The sequence below is a fragment of the Rhyacophila brunnea genome, unplaced genomic scaffold (genome assembly GCF_057557595.1).
Source record: "Rhyacophila brunnea isolate RB1 unplaced genomic scaffold, BYU_Rbru_1.0 scaffold_17, whole genome shotgun sequence".
Taxonomy (NCBI): domain Eukaryota; kingdom Metazoa; phylum Arthropoda; class Insecta; order Trichoptera; family Rhyacophilidae; genus Rhyacophila; species Rhyacophila brunnea.
In genome coordinates this window covers 2838291-2860222 of record NW_028232827.1, presented here as the reverse complement: position 1 = coordinate 2860222, position 21932 = coordinate 2838291, and the positions used below count along the sequence as shown (strand labels likewise).

The following is a 21932-nucleotide window of genomic DNA, read 5'->3' as shown; positions in this document are numbered from 1 at the left end:
TGCCTTTCATCCTTATACATAAGCCATTTGCTAAAATATCTGTTTATGGGGGTTATGATGTACGTATATTAATACGTACATCACCCAATTTGGAATGGGAATAGGATATTAAAAAATATAGACATGGTTTTTATAAAAATCATTAAATTTATTTAATGTCAGCTTTGTCAGCTTTATTCTGCCGCTCGTGTACGGCCATGTGCCCTCGCAGCGTACACCTCTGAGTGAAGGCTCTCCCACACACATTACAGACATGCTTCTTCTCGCCCGTGTGGATCTTCACATGTTCAACCAGGGATTTTTTCCGTTTGAATCTTTTACCGCAGTATTGGCAAGGGAAATCAGCATTGCTAGAATGACATAGCATGTGTTTTCGCATTTCAGAGGGAGTGGCAAATTCTCGGCTGCACTGTGGGCATGGATGTTTCCGCTCGTTGAAGTGTACTATGCGGATATGACCCCAACGCTTCCCTGACGAAATGAACTTCTTGGGGCAATACTTGCAGGTATATTCATCATCAGGCTGATTGTGCACTTCGATTAAGTGTTTGCGGCGCTGTACGAAACTGCAGAAACGTTCGTCGCATTTTGGACACCTGCAAAGTATACCAAATAATTGACACTACAGTATGTCATTACTAAAAAGTCATTACCGGTAAATATATTAAGTACCGGTTTACCGGTAATTGTTACGGTATTCCTTACAACAATAAATTTTGACGTTTCATTTTCAGCTGGAATCTGATGGATGCAAGTTTAAGTCCATCTATTCTATACACAAGACTGCTTTCGGCCTCTATGGGAGCTATCTAGGGTAGGAAAGTATCGAAATATTAGCACTTATTGTAACAATTCCAATAAGTTAGCCGTCAAAACTGTCTATCTTACTCTAAAATTTATCACAGTCAAGAGAGGTGCTGGTAAAACATAGCACTTCTTGTAACAATTACAACTAACTTATTGTAATTGTTACAATAATAATTATTTATTTATTTAAGAATACAAAATATTGTGGACATAACAAATCTAAATTCAAGACGTACACAACATGAGATTTACATTATAACAAATATTACCCTCACAAGAGAGGAGAAGAGAATATAGAAAATAATAACAAAAAAAAAAAATCAATACATACTTAAATACAATTTAATACAGAAAAATAAAGTTTCAAAAACAAAATGCAAAGTAAATCATTGAAAATGTCTATGTCTTTAGGGAGCGCATTTACTAATCTTGCATCTCTCGCTAATGGTGCCTCACGAGGAAACGGTTCCGATCTAGAATAAAGCATGGCTGCGACCACGTAGGAAATTGACAGGCAGGCGCATGTAAATTCAAATTCCTTAGGACACCAGGATAGTAAACCATCCCTCGCGATAAAAGGCGAAAGTGTTTCAAGAACAGAAGAGACCGACGAGATTCAAGAGAGTGAAAAGTAAGCATGCCTTGTAGAAAGGCAGGCGGAAAATAGTTAAATGTCTTAAAATAAAGACATTGAAGAAATTTCTTCTGGACGAGTTCTAAAATAAGCTTATAGGAAACCTCATAAGGACACCAGATAATCGACCCGTATGTCGAGTGTACGTAAGACATTTGGATTCTTGAATGGTTTGGATTGTCGCATGATGAATCCTAGAAGCTTACTCGCACGTAGAGCCGTAGAAGTTATATGCAAGTGAAAAGATAATGAAGAATCAAAAATTATCCCAAGATCTTTCGCCTCAGATTGACGCTTTAATGAACTTTTTGACATAATATAATTATATTTAATAGGGGTTCTTGACCTAGAAAAAGTAATACAAAAACATTTGTCAGTATTAAATTCTAATTTATTCTTTATTGATCAACTTTCAAGTGAACAGAGATTTCGCTGTAATATGCAAAAGTCCAACTCATTGCGAATTGGTGCATATAATTTCAAATCATCTGCAAAAAGTAAAAATTCTACTCCATCCATGGCGTTCACTATATCATTGACAAATATGAGGAACATAATTGGTCCAAGATTTGATCCTGGGGGAACACCTGAAAGAGTTTGAAAGACTTCAGATGCACACCCAGCGTACTCGACATATTGACAACGATGCGAAAAATAAGATGTGAAAAAATTTACAAAATGAATAGATCCGCCTACTGCACTCAGTTTAGTTAAAAGAATATCATGATCAACTCGATCGAAAGCCTTTGACATATCCGTATAGATTGTATCAACTTGACAATGATTGTCTAGTGAACGAGATATGTATTCAGTGTACTCCATGAGGTTGGTAACTGTTGATCGAGTAGATCGAAAACCATGTTGAGCGTCAGTCAGCTGACCATCCACATGTTTATATATATATTTATGTAAAATGGACTCGAATAGTTTGACCGGTGCAGATAGAACAGCCACTGGTCGAAAGGTAGTTATTTCAGATACCGAGCCATTTTTATGCACCGGTCTTGTACCTATTAACCTTTTAGAAGCCCAGCTGAAAGTACTAGGTATACTCCCCAGGGCCCAGGAATTAAATATATTATAAAAAAATTTAAATATCAGTGAAAAGTTAAATTTCATGCACTTACATATGAGACCTCAATTGAAGTTCGGCAAAAAAGTTTTTCATATACAATTTCGTGAAAATGTCTGTAAATTTTCAGATATGGTAGGGCTATCACAACACTGCATTTACAAGAATTAGTTTTAAAATTTTTTTATAAAATCAAGTTTTAGTATTTTTAAAAAAAAAAATTTCTAGTATTTTTGTAAAATGTTGACATATATACTGATAGCACTAAATTACACTAAACACATTAAAATCACTAAAAATTTTCTTGTGTATGGAAAATTTTGAAGCACGGTTCAAAACATACAAACAAAATGCGCGCGGCTCAAACATATCGCATTTCCACTCAAATGTCGGTTTTTCAGTGGATTCTGATGTGGTATGTTGACTTTCATCGACTTCTTAAGTTTTTCAAGTTCAACATCCAAATCATCACTTCCATCATCTTCAGATTCAACTGTTTCGATAAGATCGATTTCACCAAAATCGTCAATTTCATCCATTTTGAATCATAAAATTTGTAAAACTAAACTCGTAAATAAAACACTCCGTATATGTAAATTGAATCCGAAATACAAATAAAAAATAGTCACAACATTTGGTCTTTCATCGATTTCTATCTAAAAACATCGAAAATCTTTCTTTTCATTCAACTTCAGTAGGTACAATTTAAAACAAAACTCGTAAATGTAACACTTTTTTATACGCAAATTATATGTGAAATATAAATAAAAACACTCGGTCACTCAACAGAAATTAAATTTCAATATAAAAACATTGAAAACAGTTAAATTATAACGCAAATCTGAATAAGAAAATTAGCATTCCGACTTTACTAATTGATAACTCGGCGCCAACTGCTCGCCGTTCGCGTCAGTATTGAATCATACCTACAGTGCGAAATCCCAGTGTACAGGGGAACTTTGAGCTAACCCTGATTTGGCCTCTCGGGATATTCCCTTATTCTCGCGATGTAAGCGCCATACAAATGTTTTTTGCTTGCAAGGTCTGATCAGAAATGTAGTTACACGTTTTAAAATTGAATAAATAAATATTTGAATCATACAAGCGTGCAGAACGGCACGGCGTATATCGTACATTACGGGCGCCTGAATCGCCGCCGTGCATGACGTATTCGTTACGTTACGGGCAGCTATCAGGTTAAGGATGTTTTTGAGATGTTCCAAATTATGTATGATCATTTAATAACAAGGCCCACTATAGTCAGGCCGTGACAGAAACTGAAAACTTCGATGGTAGTACTAGCAATTGCTCATTCTTTGAATGCAATATGGTAAAACTGTTAACGGTAATATGTAACCGGTACATAATAATTTGAACAAAATATGCAATCCAAAATCTTCATTTATACATTATCATTAATAGTACGGCATTGCATTCAAAGATAATCAATACCTAGCACTACTATCGTAATTCGGAATTCAGTGGCACGGCCTGAATATAGTCGGCCACGTGTTAAAAATCAGTGAAACTTAAATTCACAGCAGTTTACTGCACGATAAATAACTAACCTGTGTATTTTTTCCTGACCGCGATGCTTCACCTTCATATGGACATTCAGAGAAGTGCTAGTCTTGTACTTTTTGTCAGGGCATTGATCGCAGGTCCATATCTCGGTGCTATGTAGGCGTTTGTGTGAGAGGAACTGCTTCCACGTAGCTGACAAACGGCCGCACGTATCGCAGACATGGTTGGGGTAGTGAATGGACATGTGCATCTTCAGATATCTATTCCATTTGAACTCCTCACCACATATCCTGTAACATATAATAGACACGTAGAAGAAAATCGCCACCGTCTGCTTACTTCGATTGTTACCAACATGAAGTAATCTTTTTCGTGGAGGATTAAATTTTAAATTATCGATAAAATAGTTAGGGGATTATTATTATATTCAACTGGTTAACTGCCGAAAGTGAGCTTACTCGCCGCAATTACACCAATTCTTACGTTAATTAGTACCAATTACCTAATTACGGCATAGAATACGTTGTACGAGCCAGGTATACAGGTCGAAAATGTGGGGTATTTTGGGGAACTTAATATGAATAATCTATAGACTTTGCATGAAAGATGTATATGCCATTAAAATAGGGTCTGCTTAACTCATCCGGTGTACTTCCTTGTACCTATATACTTAATATTTTTTGTATTTACGCATTTATACTGTAGGATAACTTAATACTCTCTTGTGTTATGTATATAAAACTGTTTTAATAATATTTCTTTGTTTCTAAATGTCATGTTGTGAACGTCTTAAACTTATAATTTGTAATATCCACAATATGTAAAATAAATAAATTGAAATTGAATGATTCCCTGTGTTTTATTATCATAGAAAACACTTCATGATTACATATAATTAATTATTAATAGAAAGAGAAATTTAACAGTTTATCGCTTGATAATTTTCTGAAAATATTAAAGTGTGCTCAATTTTTTTGGTTACATATTTACCTATATTGGACAGATAAATTAATGCAATTATGGTGTTTAAAACACCTGACATGATGAAATTCAATAAAAATTGAAATCGCCTAAAAAAATGTTGTAGCAAACAACACAAAATCTTATTATTAGATGTAGAAATAGGGTTTATATTATAATATGCAATAAATTTTGTAAATACATGTAATCATTGTTCATCGCGGCCCCGGTGATTGCGAATTCACTATATCGCCATCGATTTTTAACAATAATTATTTGAGTTAGTATTTACTTGGTAGAATTTCATTTCGCGTTTAATAATAATGTTTTTGTCCCGCACTTATTTTGACTAGTATCATTATAATGAGTGGAATCACGCACGTATAATCAAATTAATTAACAGTTATCGCCAATTTTTATGTGATAAATGCGGACAAGCCAATTAGGGTAACCATGTAAATTCTTTTTTGCAACGTAGAACATAATACTGCAACAATTACCGAGGCATTACTCTACCCAGTGTTCCGGGATAGATTTTGGCAAACATCCTCTTGATGAGAATAAGGGACCCTATAATGCACGTCCTCCAACCAAAAACCAGGCCGGGTTTCTACCTGTGCAGACCAAATCCACAACCTTCGACGTCTTCTCCAGCAGAGCCATGAGCTGAACAGTTCGTTGGCCTGCTGCTTTGTGAATTATAAGAAGGCTTTCAACAGTCCGCACCGCCCCTCCCTCTGGAGGATACTGGGAGCATACCCGATCTCTCCCAAGATCATTGCCATAATCATATGCCTGCACGAGAATAGCGAATGCTGTGTCAGAATTGGTGACACTGTCACAAAATGGTTCGGGGTCATGAACGGAGTCAGACAGGGTTGTGTCCTTGCTCCGTTTCTCTTCATCATCCTCTTTGACTTCACACTACGCAAGTCAATACCACCCGAAGCTATGCGACCTGGAATACGCTGATGACACTGTCCTATTCGAAAACTCAATCGAGGGCATTCAAGAGACTATCGACAGGTTGCATGATAACTCATCTGCGTTGGTTTGAAAATTAACACGAAGAAAATCTAACGTTTTGTATAATAGCAACTGTCCTGATCCAGATTTTCCTCTGATTAGTGACAGACAAAACATCGAGAGCGTCGACAGCTTCAAGTACCTAGGGATACACATGACGGAAGATGGCATTTTGCAGAAAGAGCTCGCTATCCGAATGGGAATGGCTGGAGGAACATTCAACCCAAGTCTGAGACTCACGATTGTACTCGGCCAAAACCAAATACCGCCTATTCGACGCTTGCATTCTGACAATGTTGCTTTACGGTAGTGAATCATGGCACCTCACGAAGGCTCAGAACAACCGTATAATGAGCTTCGAAAACAGATGTTTGCGACAGATATTGGGTGTGCGGTGGGGTGGTATGACTTTAGGAGCAACGAGGAGATAAGAGAACGCACCAAGCAGCCTCTCATCACTCCGAGAGTGAAGAGGTCACGTTGGACCTGGCTCGGCCACGTGCTGCAATGCTAAATGAGAACCTCAACCTGGCTTGCCTGTTCTTCAAGCCAACCGGATTCCGGCGTCCTGGAAGGCCGCTAAATACTATTTATAGAGTGTATACTGCGGAGCTACGGGATGCTGGTTTGACGTGAAACGAAGTAAGAAGATTGGTGAGCGACAGGGATTCTTGGAGGTGCTGCGTGGTGTCCATATGCTCCAACTAAGGGGTGGATATGGCCGAAGAAGAAAGAAAGGAGAACAGAAATTTTTCAGTTTATTTCAAAGTTATATTACTATTATTTTATGTACATATGTACGTTCATTTTATTGTTAAATTTCGCTTATTGACACCGTCCAAAACATATCTCCCGTGGTTAACTGTAAATGAATATATGTATTTTCCTAATAATTCACGAACCGGAGTGATATTTAAAATTTTTCACGAACCAGAGTTGTGCTCCAGTCATTTCGAGTGGTGATATCAATACCGAAAAAAACTATTGTAAACATCATCGTGTTAAAATAGAGATTGAAGTAATATTTGGTCAATGGGGGTGTTACCCCCGTTTCAGACGTTTTATGTTCTAATTTATATCGCGAAATTATGCGTCGACTCATTAGCTCGGGGCGTTCATAAACATAATACAAAGGCCCTTTTATTCGAATACAAAGGCCTCCTTATTATATACGAGCGCGACACCGGTGTCCCGTCTGAAACGGGCCTTAGACTATTTAAAAGTGGTACATTACAAATCGATACCTCAGGTAATTTACCTGCATGAATCATTTGAGGTATTTTGAAGTCACAAGGCATGTAAGAGAATACATATTGTGTTTAAATCATTATTAGGTATAGTGCAGGTGGCTTAAATGTTAGAGCATATTAGTCGGAATCCGACGGATGCGGGCGGAAGTCCTGCACAGCATATTTTTTCTAATAGGTATGTTTCTGAGGTGAATTATTTATATTCAATAACGATTGCTACATTTTTAAATCCTGTGAATTATGAAAATTCATTGGAGGTGGTCAAAATTCCTTCTTATAAACAAACTTCATGTTGAATGGTTTTTTACCGGTATGTGTCATTTCAAAGTCAAATATCAGTTTGTAGTGTGTTTTACACATACTCACGGGCATTTCAAATCTGTGTTATTCACATAGTCTGTAATAACTAATTGACGTTTCCTGGTTGTGGTGCATTTTTCACCAGATGCATATGTCGTCTTAATGGAGTCAGTTGATACATCTTCCGAGATGACACTAGAAATACACGAAATAATATCAACTTGCATTTTACATTAAAGGATTGGGTAGTTAAATATGAAGCTATTGAAAATTTTTGACTAAGGCCACCCGCTCACATGAATACTCAAAAAAGACGAGACTGAAACTCCAGTATCTAGCTAATGTATTTCAATGGCAGCTCGCTGACGGCTAGACTGGAACGACTGAAACCGAAGAGATGCGACATGCTAGTCTCCCGGTCTCTCAGTTTCCAGTCACCCATAACACTGTGGTACCAATATCAGTAGACTCGATGAAAAATCATATTTTCTTACCAAAATTGGTAGCACTGAACTGAACAAGCAATAACAAGACAAGACGTCAAAAATTAAAGATGGGCGAACCGATTTTTAATTTAAAATATGTGGCAGATGTTCAGAAATACTCCTGCCTGTATAATTACAGGCTGGCAGACTATTCCCGTAAAGGTATTACGAAAAAAGCTTAGAATGAAGTAGGGGAGACGATGGGTTTGACAGTTTGAGGTTATGAGATTATTATGTTTCAATAGCGCCATGTGCGCAGCATCAGTCATTGGCCAGTTTATGAGTTCCATCAGCAACCAGTCTGTCGGATTTTAGTTTCTGCGTAACTGGATGGCCTTAGTATTGAAGGAAGGATTTAACCCAACATGTTTCCTTATCAAAATAGCTGAAGCATGTTGCAATTGGTTCAAGTGCTGTTTTTCTATGCAACAAATAATGAGTTTCTTCTTCTCTTTTCAGAGTTTGTATGAAAATTAACAGACTACGAGTTATTTTCATGGGGGAATGGGACGATTTGACACCGAGAACTGGCCTCCGCCGATTGGCCTCCGGTAATTGGCCGCCGGTACAATCGGACGCCGGCCCAATTGGACGCCGACCCAATAGGCCTCCGGGAGGATTGGACGCCGCATAGTTGAATTAAATGCGCAAAGGAATAGACGTACGTTAAGATTTGTTGGAGTAAGTAAGCAAGTCAGTTTAATATGCTTCTATCTTCTCAGTAGTTGTACCTTATACATTTCGCGCTTGACACATTTTTAATATAGATTGAGAATAATTATTATGCCTTATGATGTTTATTAAAAGAAAATAAGTCTTTCCTCGCTAAAACTTCAAGATGTGCATAATCAATTAATTTATTGTCTATACACGGGTACTTATTTATATTTACAACAAATATTAAAAATAATGTTAGATGTTAGAATGAAAACTACATTATATTTCAGCGTTTTATCGACTTAATATAATAATAAAGCTTAAACATGTATATTATTATGCATAAATGCGTATTTTAAGATAGTATGAAATTAAAAACAAAATATTAAGTAAGTTATCTGCTAAGTATAAATGTTTCAGTAGTTTGATTGATAAACTACTTAGGTACTGGGTGCTGGACGAAATCCCGAAGGCCGAAATCCCGAATGGCCGAAATCCCGAAAAATAAAAAAATACAAACATCAATTATTGCGCAATTTTTGCAAGAGAGACAAAAACCCATTTTTTGTGGAAATATAAAAAAAAATGTAAAATACACACATCAATAATTGCGCAATCGTGCGCGCGATTTTTGTAAGAGAGACAAATCTCATTTTTGCGGAAAATGGGTTTTCCGATTGCGCAATTTTTTTCAGGAGATACCATTTTATAGAACGAATGGATTTTGTGTCTCTTGTAAAAATTGCGCAATTCGCGATTGCGCAATTATTGGTGTTTGTATTTTACATTTTTTTTTATATTTCCACAAAAAATGGGTTTTTGTGTCTCTTGCAAAAATTGCGCAATTATTGATGTTTGTATTATTTTTATTTTTCGGGATTTCGGCCTTCGGGATTCCGGCCATTCGGGATTTCAGCGTTCGAGATTTCGGCCTTCGGGATTTCGTTCCAGTACCTTCCCAGTACCTAAGTAGCTTATCAATCAAACTACTGAAACATTTATACTTAGCAGATAACTTACTTAATATTTTGTTTTTAATTTTATACTATCTTAAAATACGCATTTATGCATAATAATATACATGTTTAAGCTTTATTATTATATTAAGTCGATAAAACGCTGAAATATAATGTAGTTTTCATTCTAACATCTAACATTATTTTTAATATTTGTTGTAAATATAAATAAGTACCCGTGTATAGACAATAAATTAATTGATTATGCACATCTTTAAGTTTTAGAAAGGGAAGACTTATTTTCTTTTAATAAACATCATAAGGCATAATAATTATTCTCAATCTATATTAAAAATGTGTCAAGTGCGAAATGTATAAGGTACAACTACTGAGAAGATAGAAGCATATTAAACTGACTTGCTTACTTACTCCAACAAATCTTAACGTACGTCTATTCCTTTGCGCATTTAATTCAACTGTGCGGCGTCCAATCCTCCCGGAGGCCAATTGGGTCGGTGTCGAATTGGGTCGGCGTCCAATTGGGCCGGCGTCCGATTGTACCGGCGGCCAATTACCGGAGGCCAATCGGCGGAGGCCAGTTCGCGGTGCCAAATCGTCCTAGACCCTTTTCATGGTTCATATCCATAAATTTACTGATAGTTCAGATATGGTTCAGATGTATCTATACTCACGTGCATATTTGATTTGTACCACGTACTGAAATTGTTTTCTCAGCAATTTTTGGATTCCCCGTTTCATCTTTACTGTGGTTCACCACTTGTTTTATCAATCCGTTTCGACTAAGTTTAGAATGTGTCTTTGCATCGACTGCTGACGAAACATCAATATTTTTGTTACTCTTTCCTGCGGAAATCATTTTCAATTGAATACATCCTGGTATATTAAATTTGACGGCAGCTTGTTTTACCGTCAATTTAGTCGGTGGAAGTGACACCCTGTTCTCCTTAGTTTTCATAGTGACCATTTTCATTGAATCCTTTCGAATATAAATAGTTTTTATCGGAATTGGCCTAGAACATAACACAAATGTTAACATTGCAATAATAAAAAATAACATCAATCAAGAAAACCAAATTCAATACGTCATAAAAACAATTAAAAAAATTCAAAGATTGATTTAACGATGCCCCCATGTAACCCTGATTTTATGTGGCTGGAATTCACATTTTTCTCTATTTCCAAGTAGTTTCTGTAGTACCATTTCGTTTAAGTACATTTAATACTGGGTTTTACGCTTTTATTTTCTGGAATTTACATCTTTAATATCAAAAATTCAATTTATATTAACATATTCAATTAAATGCGTGGTAATCATTGAAATAAATTGCAGACGCACGCATGCATTTCTATTTATAGACACGTCTGTAGTGCCCATGGGCAAGGTTATACAACGAGACTGGTGGTACGATTTTTTATTTTAGACAACTATGGTGGGCAAACGCTTTTTAACATTTTTATACTTTATTCACGTTTTTTTGGTTTACACTCCTTCAAATAATCATCAGCAAAGAAAAAAATTGTCAGTGCCAGAAAAGACATTGACATATTATGCACCAAACCAATCTTTATGATTTTTTTAATAAAAAAAAATTTCAATACCTAGCCCCCCCCATTTCCATTCTCCCTTTATTTACATACTTTTGACAGTCCCATCAAAAACTTAAAATCGGGGTTTCAATGTACACATTTCAGTAATGAAACAGTCAAAAATTTCTTGAATATGTCAGAAAATCAAATAACCCTTATATCACCCTGGAATTAATCATTATTTTAGTTCGACATAATGGAACCCCTAAATAATTCATCGTAGCACATTAAAAAAAGTACTGTAGTCGAATCTCCATTTCAAGTTCCGAAAAGTCCAATGATTACTATAGTTAGGCCGTGACACAAAACTCTAAACTTCGATGGTACTGCTAATTATCGCTCATATTTCAAATGAAATACGGCTTGTAGATAATGAATGATGAGCGTTGCATATTGAAATAACTGGTAATAAATTGAAAAAAGGTTACTGCATTGCATTCGAAGATACAGTATAACCTCATTTTTACGTGCCCGGAATTCACGTTTTCCCGGCAATTGCGAGTAATTTTGTCAGTCCCGATGTATTTCAGTACATTTAATACCCGCATTTATGTTTTTCTTTCCCGCGATTTACGTCGGAAATATTCAAAATATGCGAGTTACGCGCGCTTGACAATGATTGGGTCGTGACATTCGAACGGCGTAAGGTGTTTGGAGGGAAAACTCCGTGTCTTTAGATTGGCGCACGGTGATTGGTAGGCGAGCGACGCTGTGATTGGCCCGAGTTCGGCGCATAACAAGGTGATTGGTCCATTGATCGCTATCTTTTCTTTTGGCATCTTGTTTGTGTTTTGTATACACTCCGTCTGTCATCAGTCTTACAAGTTACAAGTTTATTTCATATTGCTTTCGGTTCGATTATTATTCATTTTTACGTCCTCATTCTTTCAAACACATTATGTCTAACCAAAGGAAAGCTTTGTCAGTGCTCACACTTTTAAATGTTTATATATTTCAAACACATTATGTCTAACCAAAGGAGAGCTTTGTCAGTGCTCACACTTTTAAATGTTTATATATTCTTGAAAGAGAGTGTGAAATGTTGTTTTTTAATAAAACGTTATTTTTTTAGAAACATAAAATTTAAATGTTCTTTTTTTCAATACCCCCCTTTTACATTTTCCCTCCAATTAGGTTTTTTTTTTCAGTCCCTTAATTAAAAAATGTAAAATAGGGGTTATACTGTAATCAATAATTAGCACTACCATCGTAATTCCCAATTCAGTATCATGGCCTGAATATAGTCAACCTCAAAGGCCGAGATAAAAAAAAATGCAACTTTAAACAAAGCAACAGACTTTGAACCAGAACACAAATTACCATTTTGTTTTTCGAGCTGCCAATAGAAGAAGAAAAATAACGAACTTGTTACCAATAGAACCACTAATTCTTAAGGTGATGTCTCTAGGTAAAGTTGTTATCGAAAAATAGCTAGAAAAGTTTATTAATCGGTAAATATATATTCAAAAGTAATGAGAAAAATAAAATAAAAAATTAAGAAGTATCATGGAGTTCTATATACCAAAAATAAGTGTCAAATTCGGTACATTTCTATCGGGTGGTAAGAATGAATGACATAAGATTTATTATCAAAATTACGATAAAAATGTACGTAAATCTATTACCCAGGGAAACGCTAAGCGAAAATTGGAATTTATTATATCCTTATATCTTTTTTTTCAAATTTAAAAAACATCGATTTAGAGGTTAGAAAGCACGCAATTAAAATCGAAAAATCTCGGCTTACACGCAATTTATCGCGAATAACGCTTAGCGTTTCTATTAAAAATATTATTTATTAATTTTTACGGCAGTTATTTAAATTTAATCTTGTATTTTTGTATATTAACGAATCGATAGAAATCGAAACCATAATAATTGCTCAAATTGGCAACATGTTTGTCTGTATGGTGCTGCCGTTGTGGAATTATTTGGAAACAAAATATCTCCATACAAAACACACATACCATAACATGACGTTGAAAATGAAACTCACACATAGACAAGACAAAATAAAATTTCTCTGCATTTTGACAAAAATCAGTTTATCAGTTTGAGGCGAAATTGCCATATGAATAAAAATAACTTAATAATTGAAATTACAATATTAACTTAATTTACGTATAAACCTGCCTATATTCAAAATTTGAAACTGCGAATTATTTGCAATTAGTATTTGCTTAAATTACAACTGTTTTTTTATCATTATTTATGATAAAAATAATCAACAAAATAAACAAATCTCGCATTTTAACATATGGTAGCATTAGTCTATGGTAGCATTCGTGCTCTCGGTCGAATGTCGGATTTATGACAATTCTTCTTTATTTGGCCATTATTAGGTATATTGTTTGAAAACAGGAAGGAATCGACTCATCAGTAACATTTTTGTCAAGTAAGTAAACTTTTCAGTGTATAATAAATAATATTATTATCGTACATCAAAATGACAAACTATGTCACGCAGTTTTGATTGTCAAACAAACATTCAAAAATTATTGAAAAGAGTTACATATACTGTATTTTCAATCACCATCATGCATTTATCATCAATATATATTATTTTAGGCGTAGACTCATCGTTTTCGTAAAATTATAAATACTTTACGTTAGTTTGAGGTTATGTTTATGACAAATGTCATCGAGCCCATCTTGTACGTTTTGTAAATTATCTAATAGATAGTGAATTTCTTTCATTCGCATATTATGATTGTAGAACCGAATTTAATAAACTTACCTAGAATTTAATAAATACCGATTATAATCAAATATTTTATGTGCTTTCAAACACGTGTCCGTGTTTTTAATACAACATAATCGTAAATTGAAAACGTTATCTACAGTGATAAACTGATAAGTTTGACACGAGTATATGAATGTAATTAGGTTATGTTTTTTTGTTTACATATAGATAAATCTTTTAATACTGATGAACTCGACGAAATATTGGACGACAGACTGCGAAGTCGGCGACGGTTACGAGTCCGACAACAGCGACGACATTTACATTCGACATTTACAACCTTCGACATCACAATCCAGGGTGCTTCCCTGGCTCACAAAATGGTAGGTTTACAATTTTCTTAATAATATATATTTATTGGTTTTATATACCATCCGGTCATACACTAGATTCATTTTCATTACATGCTTTGGCATAAAAACAAGAATTCATTACATCTTGTACACATGATGTAGCGATTGTCTCGAATGAGGAGTTGATGGTTTGAATAGTAAACTTTAATCAAAACATATTATTACCCATCATTATTTGTAACTTTACTACTAAATACTTGAATTAATGAGGAAATATGGATTATGTAATAATATTTTTTTCCTATTGTTTCAGTATGCCGAATGCTGGTCCGGAATTGGAGGAAGATTTGTTGGCGAGAGGGCATGTTGCAGACAATGTACTCAGCTCCTTTTTCGAATACTTCAACCTCGCTCTCTTCGAAAAAATAGCTGAGCAGACAAATTTATATTCAGCACAAAAAAGGGACTTGTGGTCGGTGAATACGAATTCAAAATTCGTATTCACCGGCATCCAAATTATGATGGGTACATTAAGGTTTCCGCAGACTCAAATGTACTGGTGTTATGATCTAAGCATTCCAATCATTAATCAAGCAATGCCCAGAGACGGGTACTTCGAACTGCGGAATCACTTTCATTTTGCAGATAACACCGCTGACCGCACGGGCTGCACAGATAAACTTTGGAAGATTAGTCCCTTTTTAAGTGAGGTTCTAAAAAAATGCCATACTTTGCCCAGACCTGCTCATAACTCCATCGACGAGCAAATGATGCCGTTCACTGGCCGCTGTAGACACAGGCAATTTGTGCTTAACAAGCCAAATCCTGTAGGCCTTAAAAATTTTGTTCTCGCGGCCAGAGATGGATTAGTGATAGATTTTCACATATATGTAGGGAAGGGAACGGTATCAGATGGAGATGTGAAGCAGTTCGGTCTGGGCGCAAGTGTGGTCAAGTTACTCTGCCGGACTCTCCCCAATCCCCCTGCATTGTCTATACTGATCGTTTTTCACTAGTTTGAAGCTCGCCGATTCGTTACTTCAAGACAAAATATTCTTAACTGGAACTGTCAGAAGTAATAGAATCGGCGATGTGATTAAGAAATTAAAAAAACGATAAGGCAATGCAGAGGGGAGATTGGGATGAGAAGGTTCGGTAGGATGACAAAGTCTGTGTAGTCAAGTGGAAAGATAATAAATCCGTGTTATTATTTTCCACTGCGGTCGGCAGTACTCCTGTTGGTACCTGCATGCGATGATCAAGGAAGTAAAGAAGAAGATCAGTGCCACTCAGCCGGCCATTGTAAAGCACTACAATATGTCGATGGGTGGCATTGATCTTTGCGATCGGATAATTGCTTATTACAGGACTGCGATGAAGACATGCAAATGGCCTGTGAGGGTTTTTAACCACTTTGTGGACTTGGCGGTAGTAAACTGTTGGCTAATGTATATGCGGAATTGTAAACTAGAAAATGTACACCGAAAGGATATTATGAGACTGTGTCGTACTGAATCAGATTAGCGAAAGCTATGATTCGGTATGAAGATCGGGTAGCCAACATTTTAACACTGCCAGCACGAGGTCGGCCAAGAAACATGTCGACATCGCAGGTAGACACAGAGCCACCAGCTCGCAGGAGAACGGTTTTCCCCCAACCGATCGCTGAGGTACGTTTGGACAGCGTTGGCCACCATTCAGCATCCGTGTGCAGATACCCTGGATGCAAGTCCCGCACCAGGTATATTTGCATAAAATGCAATATATACGTGTGCACAAAATTTTGCTTTGAGCTGTATCACACAGTATAGGATGCAGCTCAAAGCAATTTTAAAGTACATATTTAGGGTTTTATTTCATAATTTTAACTAATTTTAAGTGTAAATATATTTAATTATCCTATTTGTAATGTTTTTGTATTGTTTTTATTGTGTAATGTTCTATTAAAATTGACCATTCCTATGACAAGTTGTTTTCTTTACCTTCCCTAAGTTTATAGAGTAGGTAATATTCATCTGCAGTGTTACCTGGTATGTGCATATAGTATATTTTACTTTATAAAATAAAAAAAACGTAAAAAAAAATTTTTTGTCAATAGACTAATACTTCTCTTCCATAAAATCAAAGAAATATTTTTTTTGATGGCTGGTTCTCCCTCGGGTCTCAAGTGGTTATATTAGAATATATTATTATATTCTTAAATAATAATATGTAAATGAATTTTTGTCTAGCAATTTTTTTCATCTAGAATTCCATTCCATTGGCAACTTTAATTTACTTTTAAAATTAGTTATGGTAACTCACTGCCATCTGATTGAAACTGACCAAAGTTTTAAGTAACAGATTTTTAAAAATTCATGGTAGATGCCTTTAAATATAAATAGATGGCGTAAAAGTCACATTATATGTGTTATTTAGGCCGAAGACATCGCCTTAATACGGAAACCTTATAAGACTTGAGTCCAAATTCTTAATGAATTACTTACCCACCATGTCACCGCCAATTCATTGAATAGAACCAGGATTTTTTAAAGAATTTGTACCTTTTGATAATCTTCTTTTTTGCTGTCAACCTGGAATACAGTTTTGGGGAAACCGTATTATTAATGCTGGTATTAGAATCATCGCCTCTGTCTGAATGGTGATCGACATCGATAAAACTGACAGGCAATTTTTGACTCGGAACAATATACTCTTCTTTGCCATTTGAAACAGGGTTATCATCTACAACAATAAGTTATATGGAATCAGTTTTAATATTCTGTTTATAGCCGCCATCTTTGTCAGCTAAAGGAGATTAAAACACCGTCCAACCTCATTGGCGTTGTCCGTCTTGAGTTATAACTACATTTGCATTACAATGTGAATGTATTCTTATTGGTACAAGTCAACCGTATTGAGATGACATAATTATTGTAGATGTGAACCAATTATGTCTTCTTTTAAAACTGTTTTCACTCACAAAGATATTTCAAGTCCGTAGAATTAAGTCTTTCTAGTTTAAAATATACAATTAAGATAAATGCAGCTCTAGTGAATATAAGAAAAAACATGGATTGTCACAATTCACACTCCCTTTTTGTTATGTCTTCAGAGCTATATGCCTTTAGTTTAAAAGTAAAGAAAATTAGTTGACTTGTTATCGTTCTGAAGTTGGCTTCATGTAGCTGTCAACATAAATAACTCAAATTATTGTGGGATTAATAAAAAAAATGTTTTAAAATCATTATAATGGAGTTCTGCCAAGTAAACGCCAATTAAATCAATCGAATGAATCGGCCCTCATAGTCCAGTGCGTAAGGCGCAGGCCATTCATCAGGTGAGGTCACAATATATTTATATGATTTTCTCAAAGCCTGGTTCGCAGGCATTATTTCTCAGAAGTTATGGGTGAATTTTTGGCCTTATCTGCGCGGATGGCATCCGGCGATAAAATCATGAGCTCTATAAGGTCTTGACTTACAAAATTTATCAAAACCTAACGTTTGTGATGTGGGTGAGCAAGAACAAAGCACATCATGTTTAAAGATCCAGAAGGAAAACGAAGTGCGGGAAGATAATGAATTTTGTATCATGGTTTACAAAGAAACTTGCGAGAGCTAGGAGCGATACACTGGAGAAACACACAGAAATACACAAAAAGCTTACCTAAAATATTTTTGAGTTTATTGATAGTTTTCTCTACTTCCTTTCTGAAGTCTGTTGCATCTCTTAGTCTTTCAACGCAATCATGACATATGGAACAATGTCCAGCTTTCTGCAGATCTTTAGGCTAAAACATATAAATGATATAAAAAAAAATAAAGATACTGGGTCATTGCACGAGTTTTTGATGCAGTGAACTGCTAAACTAATTGCAGACTACTAGAGTATATGTTTTATAACTTTGCACTTTTATAGTGCCGCAGATGACCTCATGACCATTTATCATTTTTTTTGGCGGAAACAGTTTATCACATGTAGAAAATTATAATAAATACCTTTTTCTGTTGGCGCAGATGCTTTTCGATCCAATAATTGTTTATTTAAAGTTTGATATTTTCATACATTTCGATGCATCATTATCACACACTGAGATTAGGTTGGGTTTGGTCTAAAAAGAAAGTTATAAAAAGTCATGCGGTCATCTGCGGCACTATTACCTTTTAGCATTTTTTACTACACTGATACTCCACTTTGCTTGATTACCTCAGATAAAATTAGATCAAAAGATATTCATTTGTATTAATATAATATGTAGTAATAAATAAATAAATAGATAATATTATACATAATATGTAAAAGAAATATTTTTAGAATATATCACTTACATCACTTTCATTCTAACGCCAGGAGTGCAAAGTTATGAAACGTATACTCTACAGCGGCGTTGCTTAACCCATGTTTCGCGACCCAAAATTGGGTTGATTGGTATATTTAGTGGGTCGCAAAATATTCTCAACAAACAATATTCTCGCCAGCATTTATAGAATACACCATGCTGGCATGAATATTATTGCATTGAATACAATATTCTGGCAACACTGTTTAACGTTGACGTTTCACGCGATCCCAGTGGTCAAAACTAATAATTTCTTTCTAGACGACGTTCTCTTCTGTTTGTCTGTTACCATTATATAGTCTGCTTATATTAATTTATTCGGTACTAGTTGGTTATCCTGGATACAGCGGCAAACACATTTTGAAAGTAGCTGATATACTAGATTATTTGCTAGTTTGGGTTAGTTTAGGTTAGGTTAGCTTATGTTAGGTTATCCAGTATATCAGCTATTTTAAAAATGTGTTTGCCGCTGTATCCAGGATTACCGACTAGTACCATTATTCTACCCACAATGGCAAAACGTGAATACAATGAAGCATTTTTAGAGATATGGGTGCTTTTTACTGGTTCTCCGTCGTCTTTATCTGTCAGTCGCCATTTTGGAATTCAGCTATCTTTTTGTCATCGAATTATAGTATGCAGTCCAATACATTATAGTATTTCGGCAAAAATTATAGGACGTGTTGAAAATGTAAGTTTTTTGTTTGTCACATAAACATAACGGAGAATTCGAGAAATTCCGATGCCCTGCTTTATCAAAACACCTCTTACGACAGAAAAATGCTAACACCGGCCGCCGTCATTAACTGTCATGTTAGTTTTTTAGAGTATACAATACAAGACGTAAATGTGAACTCTGCCATTCTTGGTGGTGTTGGCTTGTGTGTCTTTGATAATTACCTTAGGAATCGAGGGCATCCATTGTTTGTTCTCCCACGGTACAGAACTAACCTGCCATTAGTAATGCCAATTGGGAGGGCAGTAACCATGTTTAATGAAATCGCTTCGGATATTGATATATCCCACTTACGTGAGGGTGAATTTAGGTGGACGTTGTTTTATAAGTTTTTAAGATAGGGTCTATCAAAGTTCACTTTGTGTGCTTCCATCTACTTTTATTTTATTACTTATTTTATTTATTTTCTTATTTTATTACTTATTCTCTGTATTTTTATTTTTAAAAATTATTAACACTTATTTTATGTCATGTCGTGAACGCTTTGAATTTATAATTTGTTATGTTCATTATATGTAAAATAAATAAATTTGATTTGAAGACTACGTCCATAGACTAATATCGCTCACTGAGATGTTATATTATTTATATTATATAGATTATACTTACTTCGTACCTCGCTTCACGTTATTACGATTTGCTGTGATTGAAGTACGAACATTTTACGGAACTTTAAACATCGACAATATAGACAACTTTTAAACGCAATGAAATAAGCAATGGGGAATATTCGCACAACCGGCGAATTCAATTAATTCCATTTTTCAAAATTGTGGTATTTTTGACGTTCTATACTTTTTTAATAGTACGCGGACGAAAATGTTACTTTTTTAATAGTACGCAAACCAAAATGTACTATAATTATAGTTTGGTTGGCAACACTGCGCTCACTGACAGATGACAGCGAGCGGTGGCGGAGAACCAGTAAAAAGACCCGAGATATGTTTGTATTTACATGCAGCCTGACCAATATAACACCAAACTTTGATGAGGTCTCAAAGTTATCCAAAGCCAAGGTTCACATTAATAGGATCAAATGTTGTTTACCAAAACTGTATCTCTAGTACCTATTATCAAAATAAAATTAATTTTTGTCAGTAAGGTGCGTGTTATTTTATTTATTTTACTTGGGTCGCGAACCAAAATTATTACCCTAAATTGGGTCGCAGATTAAAAAAGTTAAGATACGCTGCTCTACAGTCTACATAACATATTCGTTTGATAGATAGTGAGCAGGCATAAAATAAACCAACCTTTACTCGAAAACAATACAGCAACATTTCAGAGTATTTCTCCGGTTTGCCTTGGTGGTAATATGTCTCTGTCATACTCCTGAGATTCGTAATGCTGCTGCAGACGGTGCAAATAGTTTTGAAAAGTTCTTGCTTGACGTCGCAGTCTGTGATAATGATTACTTCGGAGGTATTCTCAATCTTGGTATTGAAAACATCGTCTTCGCCAGAAACATCCATATTTTCATGAACATAGAAAAAACTGCTTATATAGTATGAGGAGAAACGTCGAGATATTTATTTAACGGGATCCCATTAATTGAAACATACAAATAATTAAACTAAAATAACTCTTTTCAAAGGTTTGTTTACTACAAACTTTTGACGTTTATCGGTCGGTGCCATAGTATACGCTCTCTGCTGGTGCTACCAGCAACGGTGACAAAAATTCCGTAAAATTGGATTAGGTAAAATCCGTCCTTCGGCATGCAATACCGCGTAAGCGACAAAATTCGATTGTGCACCAGAGAAAAAGCGTGCTTATTATCACTGCTGTGAATGAAGTAATATATTATTGTAAAAAAATATCTCTGTAATTAAATATGTTACCAACTTAGTTGTCCTTATTTTAAAGAAAATTAGTAGGTATAAATATTAATATTTTACAAAAAGATTGGACGGTGTTTTGATATTTTAATATCGAGACTCACATTCGCGGTTACATTTATTTTAGGTCAAGCTTTTGTACATTCACGGTTTTGTTCTATTTTAATTGCAGAATAATAAAATGTCATAATAAACCCCGTTTACACGTGCTTGGGTGTGTTGCTGACAGTACGTATTATCGCGGCAAGAAAATGCACGTGTAAACATATGATGCAAGTTTGCATGGATGAATCAAAAAAGTTCGGAAACTTCTGAATTTTCACGCAATTTTGGTTGATTTGTTCGATATCTACGCCGGCGCAGTGGAATGATAATGGCGAACCCGCCGGTAAAAAAAATGAACTACACCGCCAAGACTCATTTTGACTGCTCTTCTCATGGCAGAGTGAAGGCTTCCCTCATTAAGTTCCTTCACTTGGTTGCTCTAGCGCATCTGTGTTCTTCCTCTGGTTTACCTCCCCTGGAGGGTACTCTTGACTTGTGATATTCCTCGGTTTCAGGGCACCCGGGCTAATACCACATCCCCTTCATCTGTATTTTTATCTGAAATCTAGGATTGTGTGAATTTACGTGTGCGATTTTAATCTTAATATCCCGGTTCTTGAGGAGGACCGGGAGGGGTTCATACCTCCAAATGCAAGGGTGTTGTTTTATAATTGAAT

At 35.4% G+C, this 21932-nt stretch overlaps 1 protein-coding gene and 1 long non-coding RNA gene across 2 annotated transcripts; one reads left to right on the top strand and one right to left on the bottom strand.

Annotated features, from left to right (window-relative positions):
- Positions 1 to 125: 125 nt before the first annotated feature.
- Positions 126 to 21023, bottom strand: LOC147073557 (uncharacterized). Its single transcript, XM_085944823.1, has 7 exons — positions 20626 to 21023; positions 17964 to 18087; positions 16859 to 17039; positions 10364 to 10702; positions 7640 to 7768; positions 4082 to 4327; positions 126 to 596 (listed from the first exon to the last, which is right to left on the bottom strand). The coding sequence occupies exons 1-7, from the start codon at positions 20842 to 20844 to the stop codon at positions 149 to 151; spliced, it is 1686 nt and encodes a 561-aa protein (XP_085800949.1). The 5' UTR covers positions 20845 to 21023; the 3' UTR covers positions 126 to 148.
- LOC147073558 (uncharacterized) lies at positions 13583 to 15786 on the top strand. The gene is made up of 3 exons (XR_015070398.1): positions 13583 to 13674; positions 14191 to 14345; positions 14629 to 15786. It is a non-coding gene; the product is annotated as an uncharacterized LOC147073558 (long non-coding RNA).
- Positions 21024 to 21932: the final 909 nt, after the last annotated feature.